The 10,041-nt window shown below is 40.4% G+C and overlaps 1 protein-coding gene across 10 annotated transcripts in view; it reads left to right on the top strand.

Moving 5' to 3' along the window:
• The first annotated feature begins 7,716 nt into the window (after positions 1-7,716).
• magi2b (membrane associated guanylate kinase, WW and PDZ domain containing 2b) overlaps positions 7,717-10,041 on the top strand; it is a 108,618-nt gene continuing 106,293 nt past the window's right edge. For 6 of the 10 annotated variants that reach the window (XM_028000402.1, XM_028000419.1, XM_028000428.1 and 3 more), the window contains exon 1: positions 7,717-8,589. In XM_028000402.1, coding sequence (XP_027856203.1) covers positions 8,292-8,589 — 298 coding nt within the window. In that variant the 5' untranslated portion in view covers positions 7,717-8,291. The remainder of the gene's footprint in view (positions 8,590-10,041) is intronic. The other 4 variants (XM_028000462.1, XM_028000470.1, XM_028000436.1 and 1 more) reach the window with 1 other exon arrangement.

Here is a 10,041-nt window from a genome sequence, read left to right as displayed (position 1 = left end):
GACACTTCCAGCCATTAGTAAATGGCATGAACAGAGGTGGAGACAGAGCAGCTTTTTAGAGAGTTAATGGACGACTGACGGAGGCAAGACAATCCTTCATGTGCTTCACCATTCAAATACTAGGATTAGACATTAGTGTTGAAATATGTGGCTGGATTGCATTAAAATCAGAAATAATCTGTGATTAAAAGCCTGGGTTTCCAAGTCATAAGAATGTTTATTTAAAAAAGTGAAGTTCTGTTCTTTGAAAGCTTTATGTGATAGAGCAACACAAAGTGGTGCATAATTGTAACCTGGAAGCAAATGCGGTTTTCAAAATGATTAAAGCTGAGTTAAACAGTTTGTTTATGGTCTTTGTCCTACAGACAGACAAACTTTCATTTGCTTTCCAAGTATTTAGCAATTTTTAACCAGCTTTTTTTCCAGGGATGCCTGATAATAGCAGTATCTATTTCCCTACGAACTCACTAAAACAAAACCCCAAAAACATCCTCATAGTGTGATGCTGCCACCAGCATGTTTCACCTTGGCAATGGTGTGTTCAGGGTACTGTGCAGTGTTACTTTTCCATCACATTAGTCTCATCTGACCAGATAATCTTCTGTATTGTGCTTGCTGTGTTCCCTACATTGCAAAAAGCAGAGATCGCTTACAAATGGCCCTCTTTTACCATAAAATCCAGTTTTGTGGAATGCACATCCAGTACTTGTGTTAACTGAAGAAGAAGAAAAAATGGGGCAATTGCATGCTTCAATTTTTAGTTGTCATATTTGAAAAACAAAAAGTCAAACAGTGTTTATTGCTTTTTTTCCTCTTCTGTTTGGCTCAGCCTTGCATTGAGTTCATTTGAGTTCATGTCGAAATTTTAGTCCATTTTCCAAGAAAAAGGTGAATGTCGACCTCTAGTGGGAGCTTTACGTAACTGCATGCAAAGATCAAGACTGACGACTACTTGATGTTCATATAGATGACTGATGAGGGAGATTGAATCACCAGCTCGGTAAATAATCACACACATTGCTTCTAATAAAGCCTGTCATGTGAAATATACAGAAAAGCGTGAAAATAAGACATTGAATCTCAATAAAGACAGAGACCGTTCCATCCCTCATGAACTGATTAAAAAGAAGTAGTCAGGAAAAACCTGGAGTTACAGAGCAGCTGTCTTAAAACAGGCTATTCTTGTTATTTTTTGTGTGGTTTAAAGACTCTGAAATGACTGCAGCTAATTTCATCTTACAGACAACTGCCCAAGCACAATTATCAGGCGAAGAGGGCGCTATTTTTGGTGAGACATTGTGTGATTTAAAAGCTAATTGCAGAGTCATTTAGTTAATCCCCAAAGCCCTTCCAGTGAGATCAAATGGTGTGAATCTGAAGCCTCTTTAAATGAAGGTGCGAGTTTGAGGAAAGAGCGATAAAAAGAGGATAATGACGAAATTAGTGATTGTGATTCAAAAAGTGTGTCATTGCAGACTGCAGCTATGATTCAAAACAGAAGAGAGCTGAACCTAATCTCTGAAGGAACTGTTTGACCTCGAGAGATTAATGCATTTTAAGAGTCACTTATTCTAAGGATCCTCTGAGGACGGCGTTGTGTGTCTTTACTTGCAAGACGCATAATATATTAAATATATGTAGTAAGAGAGGCACGCAGTAAAAACATTAGCAAGAATCATGAATAATGCAGATTTAAACTGTTACTAAATCTCAAGTTTAACTCCAGGAAACCAAATTTAGTCCTAATTTTTGTGAGACAGACTTGGTAATTGGAAATTTAAAATGGTTCATGTTTTGTTGCAGAGTACCCAGCAAGAACTCACACTTGCACAGAGAGAACACGCAGAGACACCGAAGGTCTGGATTCAAACCCAGGACTTTCATGTTGCAGAGCAACAGTAAAACCAGCCATGCAAGGAGAAATGCAAAGTAAAATAGAAATAGAAAAAGCAAAATCGTACATAGTAAATTAATTTTAATAACTATAGTTGAAATGAAAAAAAATATTAAATTAGAGAAAATAAACAGCTCAAATCATTAACTAAGAGTCAGGCTGAACAAATGCAGCTCTGGAAAAAATTAAGAGTCCATTTAAAATGATCAGCTTTTCTGATTTTACTTTTTATAGGTATGTGTTTGAGTAAAATGAACATTGTTCTTTTATTCCATGAACTACTGACAACATGTCTCTGAAAATCCCAGCAAACATTTAGTATTTATCTGCAGAAAATCAGAAATGGCCAAAATAATGAAAAAGATGCAGTGCTTTCAGACCTCAAATAATGCAAAGAAAAGAAGTTCATGTTCATTTAGAGACAACAATACAAATTTTTTAACTCGGGAAGAGTTCAGAAATTAATATCTAGGGGAAGAACCACAAGGTCTCAATGGGGTCCAGTTATTTTTTCCAGTTATATTGTATGTTCCTTTCTAGTTTCCTTTTAAAAACATAAAAAACTCTTAGTTGACTCATGTCTTCGAAAAGTCTGTTTGCAGCTGAGAGCTGGTTAAAAATAGACAACATGTTTTAGGTTTCAGTCTAACTACCAACAAAAGATTGTTTACAGAAAAACCGAGGGTCACGGAGAGGCTGTAATATATCAAATCTGATTAATTTTCCTGCTTTACTCAACATTCCAAAAATATTTCTTAATTCTTCTGGTGCACATCCATAACTACTGGTTCTCCAAACTCCCTGCACAATTTGTATAATTTAAAAAAACAAAACAAAATTTAATTCTGAGCCTGTGTTATAAAACCAAAATCTAACTTTAGCTTCCAGTGCTCTGAAGATGTTGATGCAAGATCATTTCAAAGGTAAAAAATGGTTCAAATAGATCATTAAAGCTAAGGATGACATTAATGAAGGAAACTTCTAGGCAGAACTGTAGCCTTATCGGTGTGAAAGCAGCGGTTTGGTGCAGCTTCAAACTGATATTTCCTTCTGGAGCCGCGATGCACTGTGATGAATTATTTCACAGCAGCTGACACTGATACAGGCGCAGATCTGTGAAGGCTAAAATCAGATGATCCGTGTTTGGTTTCAGCAGCCTCCTCCAGCGAGGGAGGCTGTCTGCTCTGGTCTCCAGTCAGGCTGGATTCTGTACAGGTATACAGCCGTCACCAGCTCCACTTTTATAATTAAATCTCATTGTGAGCTTTGAGAGGAGGGCGGGGGACCCATCGTGATATACACGCCAAATTCCCCGAAGCGTTTGAGTCTAATTAACTTATTCTCTGTGTGAGTGGAGCTGATTTTTAACTGCTGCCTCTTTCCTGCGGCTCCTCGCAGATGTCGCTCTGTTTTCTTTTTAATTTTGAGGTTTAAACTCTTCCAGAGATTGGAAGAGTCAGTGAAGGTGACTCTATGTTCTCCCACTCTCTTTGTTGGGAAATAAAAACAACTTAGTATGCATTTCTTTCCTAAAAGCAAACCCTACAAAGCAGGGAGTCAATGAGGGAAGCTGTGGCGTAAATCCATATAAGCTCTATTGAAATTCCTCCTCGGAGAGCACAGGCTGACTCATGTTATTGTATTTTTCTCCCTTCTGTTGTTTGGAAGCGTGCTTTAGGATGTTCATTACTTTCCACCGATAATAATGACATGAAGTAATCTCCTCATCTTTCCTCTTCCTGGCCCAGCCGGTGTGCACAAACAAACGCAGCCACAAATGCATTAACAAATATTCTGAGGAAGCCCAGATTGTTTTTGTTCCTCCAAAATCTATTCTTGGTCATTAGCTTTTTGGCAGATATATAAAAATGTGATATCTTGCGTTGCTTCAGAGATCTGCTTGAGTGGAAAACTGGCTCTCAAGCCCGCAATCATTGTGCCACTGTTGTTAGTTTCCCCTGAAACTGTGACACAGCTGTTCCTCTTCCGTACGCTGTCAGGAGAAAATCTTAAAGTGCCTCTAAATATAGATATTTCAGCTCATAAGTTCTCTCTTTGTTCCTCAGTCACACTTCTGATGGTCCAAAATAGTGGAATGCTCTGATCCAGATATAGATACAGTTTCAGACAGAAGTTTACGTGCACTTTCCAAAATTAACGTCATAAATTTGGGGCGTTTAATTATGCATTTGAACCATTCTTTTCCCAGGGGGGACTGATGATGCAACAAACAAGTTCAATGGAAATGAGTTTGAATTTATTCTAGATTTTCTCTAATTATTGGATAAATGTTCCTGACCTAGTTGCAGAGGAACCCCAGTCTTATCTCTGTTTTTATCAGAAGGGGTGAAGTTAATTGAATTGTTTTGCATAATTGGTTACCCATAGTTTGTGAATTTTCAGCGGGACCGTGGCCAAAGATTTTCCTCAGGCTCGGACTGTAATCTCCCTCCCAAAAGATTTCAATGTGAGTTTGGGATCCTTTTCCTGTTGGAAGAACCAGCTGTGTCTAAGTTTCTGACCTGAAAGAAAACCAGTCAGGATTTGAGGAACAACACGGGAACCATTAAGGCTCGAAACCTGGGATGATGCAGGATCACTTGTGCTCAGGAAGGAAGCTCCATGTTACCCGCAAAACCTTAAAACTTGAATGAAACATGCAGTTTACCCATGTGGACAAACTGAATACCTTCTAGAGGCGTTTTCTGTTCAGGACAGCAAGAAGATGAGGCTTTCAAACCTGAAAACACAAGACTGGAGTGTGGTGGTAGCAATATTATGAAGGGGCTGTTTGGCTGGCAGTGGCTTGTTGCACAAAGTGGGTGGAATAATGCAGGAAGAGGACCAGCTTCTAATTCTTCTGCTTTACTAGAAGTTAACAGCTGGGTGGTTAAAACTTGGACGCAGTTTGATTTTCCAACAGGACAACTATCCCAAACAGACATCCAAACTGCTTCTCAAATAATAACACAGACTAAAATTAAGATTGTGGATTTATCCGTACATTTTCTCTGGTGAAAATGTATTGTCTGTGCTTCTGAACCAGTTCCACAATGATCATAATACACTTGTGTTGATAAACAGAATTAAGTGTGTTTCCTCTTCAACTTCCTAAGGGAAATTGCACCATATTTGACATGGATTGGGTTGCATGTACTGTATATATTTGCCACTCTGTGAAGCACTTTGCTGCTGTTCGGATTAGAGAAAATCCACAGTAAAGTCAAACCTGTGCACACTGTGTTCAGGTTTTCTTCATTTCATCATAAACATTGTACAAACTAGTAATTAAAACACTGAGTGAATCTGTGTTAATCTGGCTGATACTACACACACACAAAAAAAAAATTAAGTCAATAGATCAATGGAAACCCCCCCTCCCACAAATAATGCGATAAAAAGCAATGACTGTGGATTAGATTTGTGAAACAATAACTTCAGATGTTCTGGTTTTGAGGGGGAAACCTGCAAATCCAAACACTGCGACGCCTGGTAACGCTGCTGCTCTGGCATCCACCAACAGAGTGGTAAATAAAGATGGGATTCATTTCCCCTCTGGGTGTGTAATCTACTAATCCAACAAATTTTCTAGATTATGCAGTTCTCTTTTTCCACACCAGCAGTTCCTGTTTAAGATGAATCTGCTCCACATGGTCATCTGCTTAGAATTAGTGTCAAAAGCATGATTCGCTGTTGGCCCAAAACACAGTGACCTACATGCCGACAGACTTTAAGTAAGGAAAGTAACAGTCCAAGTGGATCCTCTGCTCTTCATGGATTATTCACACACCCAGGGGACTGTGTACTGTTCAATGTTACGAAAACAAACCCATGTTGCTAAAGCAAAACAGGCTAGAGAGGCAAGAAACCTTCATCCTCTGCAGCGTTAGAGGGGTCCGCTCTGGACGGGGGCAAATTAATGTTGAATGAAATGTGACTTCAGCCACTTCAGAAAGAAACATGGACATGAAAAAGTAATGGTGACAAAAAGATTTGTCGTTTTCAGTTGGACTTGAAGGTACGCCATCATGCATGTTATGTAACTGACTGAATGAATGAGGAAGACTCTGAAAGGCCAAAGATGATGGTTCTGATTGGTTATGGGAAATCTGTGATACGCTACAATGAAACAAAAAAATATATATACCTATGAAAGTAGAGTCACATAAACAACTCTTCACTAATGAGTTGAGAAAATGTGATTTTTTTTTTATTTAGCTAAAGAATAAAGTCACTTTTCACAAACTTGTCAGAATGCAATTTTATTAAATTTTTTAGATTAAAATCAAAAACCAAATTTGGAATTATACTGTAATTTGGATGTCTAATTTAACAAATAGCTGTACAAGTCTATTTCTGCCAATGAGTCTACAGTTAAAAGATGGTCTTTAATGAGCCAAAGCAGCTGACTGATTAACAAGAGAGATTATGGAGAGAAAAGCATTATAAAAAGCCTGCAGCTTTTCCGAAATACTGCATTGAGATTTATGGTGAGAATTAGATAAAAATCTTTCCTGTTTTTACTGAAAGTTTGACTTCAAATTAACAGGAATGTGACATTACCCTTTCAATGCTGCACTGATATCTGAATAAAAAAAGCCAACCTGTCACCTTTTTGGATCTTTTAGCATGTTGCGGTCTGCTTTCAGGGTAAAGTTTCTTGTAGTGCAAAACCATGTAGGGAGTTGTTGAATCTGGACAACATGACTGGAAAACGTGTCACGATTTAAGCGTTTCATGCGATAACTATTGATTAGTTATTTGTTTTAAATATCTGAAACACTGACAATCTGATGGTGTGGCCTTTCCTGTTTGAGACAAGGTGGCAAAAAACAAAAAAAACTGTTGCTTCGCACGTTACTCCACAGGTTGTTGCTAGATAACCAAAGAACGTGTAAGTTAGTAGTTGCTAGGTAACCAAAGGGCGAGTGAGTAAAGTTGACGCTGCCAACTTTGGTGGTCTTGAGATGTTGAGCGGCTAATGTCTTTTCTCTGCCTACATCTCCCAGAATGCTGTGCGGTTCTGGTTCAGATAAATTATTGAACATTCTATTGGGCGCATTTTCTATTGATATTGATCGCATGTCTATATTGTTAGTGATTTATTGTCCTGGGCCTACTTGAATGTCCTCTGGCTGATTTCAGAATCATTTGAGATTTCTTTATGACTCACAAGCTGCTACAGGCTCGTTTCTGAAGGCCTCGGCTCTTTGGACCTCACCTTGGTGTTCATCCTCTCACTGCAAATGTTAGGAGAACGCCATAAAACTAAATGTCTGAGGTTCAAACAGGGCAAACCTCCTTTAAAAATACAAAGTGATGATGTCATGCAGACTCAATGTGACGCATGTGTGTTTGATTTCAGCTATTTTAACTTGGAGAAAATGTGGGGGTGATCTAATTTAATTCTTAACAGAGATTGCATTGTTATTATATCAGCATGAAATCTTAAAAGTTTTGAATTTATTTATATCATTTGAATTATTTGGGTATTGTTAAAACTTTTTAATTAAATATCTATATGTTTACATTTGCCAAGTTGACAGGGTTTGGGTCGAGCTCCAAGCTTTTTGTGATTCTATCAAGCCAAGTGTAAAGTCATTACATTTGTGACTGGAGTACAAGAGATGTAACTCAAGTTTACACGTTTGGTGACTGGCCCCCAAATTAAATTCTGCTTTGGACCTCATAAAGGCTCGGGTCGGCTCTGGAAAAATCCAATATCTGAGTTAAACAAAATAAACAAACAAACAAAAAATAGATATAATGATGAAGATTTAAAGAGACAAAACAATCGTGTCTATTCAGTCATTTAATGTAGTTATCGGGGCCTCATGTATACATGGAATATACTTCTAATAGGAAACAATGTTTAGGATTAATCGTTTCTGTTAAGTTATTAACATTCTCATACACTTTCGGCACATATATGTGTTAATGTAAATATTTAAAACCAGAGGTTGTTCGTCCTGCAGGGTGAACTGTTGCTCCTCCTGCATGTCATCTCCAGCGTGTGATCAGACAGCCGGAGGAAGCGCCCCTGGCAGTGTAGTAAACGAGAAGCGCCTCCTCTCTCCATCGCTTCACGCCGAACCAGAACCATTCATCTCTCCCCTCCTTCAGGCTTCACATCCGGGTCATCCGCCAGGATCTGTCTCCTGCGTCTGTGGCTGACTGAGAGTAGGAATTGTTCCGTCCGCCGCCGCGCCGTACTGCAGCTCTCCTCCCGACTGCGCGGCTCGCCGAGCGGACACTGCGCTTAGCGTGCACCGGCGACGATGGAGCCCCGAGCGCCGTGAAGCCGCAGCCGGGTCGCACGCACACAAAGCCGGGGGATGAGACGGTGAGGAGAGGCTTCGTGTATGGGCTAGCTCGCGGTGATTAACTCGCCCGAACCATGTCGAAGAGCCTCAAAAAGAAAAACCACTGGACCAACAAAGTCCACGAAGCGGTGATCACCCGTGGGAAGGACGGAGAGCTGGGCTTCGAGCTGAAGGGGGGCGCGGAAAACGGCCAGTTCCCCTACTTCGGTGAGGTGAAGCAGGGGAAGGGACTGATCCAGAGCGGAAAACTGGCCCAGGATGAGCTGCTGCTGGAGGTCAACGACATGCCAGTGGCCGGGCTCACCACCCGGGACGTGCTGGCCGTCATCAAGCACTGCAAGGACCCGGTCCGCTTCAAATGTGTCAAGCAAGGTGAGATGTTTGGGAGAGAGGGGCCAAGAGCGCAGCGCGGCGCACATCTCACAGGGGGGAGGCTTGAGAGTGTTGGTGAGTGCGTGAGTGAGTGAGTGAGTGAGTGTGCTGCGTTATTTTTCATGCTCTGCTTTGATTAAGATGTAGGCGAATATGAGCACTGAGCTGTCAGGCTGAGCTGAGCGGAGAAACGTGGACAAACACGGACATTTCGGGCCTGTTTGTGCAACGACGGGTCCAGTCCAGCAGAATCAGCAGCTGTAGTGATTTGTTTACCACAGAGTCTCTGGTTCGATGCCACAGCCTGGAGGGGGTGTGTCTGCATAGACGTGATGTTTTCCTCCCTGGACCGAGCTTTTCTCAGAATCAGATGTTGATTCTCTTGCATGCATCACGTCTGACATTATTATGGAGACTGGGAATTTAGAAGCGCTGCTGGTTCCTTATTAGAATATTACATAAAACCAATTTAAAAAGGATTTTTATTACAGGAATGTTGTGCTGGGATGGGGAGGGAAACTGTCATAATTGACACCAAGAACATTCAGGATGGTTTATAATTTTGCATAAGAAGCAGGATGATCACAGAGTGAGATAAACAAGCATATCGGCAGGAAGTTTAATGGAAGGAAAAAGTGTGGCTGAAAAAAGGTGCCCTATGTAAACCCACAGTTTTGAGAAAATTGTGAATAAAATACCCTTAAAACGCTGGAGGGAGATTCACAAGGTGCACACAGAGGCCAAGTCAAGTCAAAGTTTATTTACAACATTACAGATACATAAACGATTAAAAAAATTAATTAAGTTTGGTAAAATAATAAGACAAAAATACCAAAAAATAAAATAATAATTTTGCACCCAGGACATGAGGTAGCTGCCATTTCCCCTACGCGCCTCCTTAACCAGAGACATCAGACTCTTCTCACCTCAGCTGAGCAGAAAAACGACTGGACTTTTGCTCAAATGTTCAACGTGTTCCTTTCAAGTGAAGGTAAATTTTGATCTTCATTTGGAAATCAAGAGTTCAGAGTTCAGAGTTCAAGGTGCTTGAGATTCAGAGTGAAGGTTCTACATTCGGTGAGGATTTGGAGACTCATGTCATCTGCTGTCGGAGATCCTCCATGTTTCATGAAACACAAAGTCGGAGTAATCATCTACCAGAAAATATTAGATAACTTTATGCTTCCCTCTGCTGACCAACTTCCTGGTGACCCAGACGAGCTGAAGGCTCCTATCAATCACAGGCGTAAATCCGGGGGGGTCAGGGAGGTCCGGACCCCCTCAATCTTGGAAAAGTCTAGAATTGTCCCTAGTCTTCGTCCCTCCCCCCCAAAAAATTATTGAAGAAACGTTTACATTTAAATAATATCAATATGATAAGGCAAAAATAAACAACGAACGAACTAAATCTGCCATTTATCTCAGAAATATAAGAATTTTTAGGTCCCCCGG

The sequence above is a fragment of the Xiphophorus couchianus genome, chromosome 2 (assembly GCF_001444195.1).
Source record: "Xiphophorus couchianus chromosome 2, X_couchianus-1.0, whole genome shotgun sequence".
NCBI lineage: Eukaryota > Metazoa > Chordata > Actinopteri > Cyprinodontiformes > Poeciliidae > Xiphophorus > Xiphophorus couchianus.
This window is presented reverse-complemented; position numbering and strand designations above follow the sequence as displayed.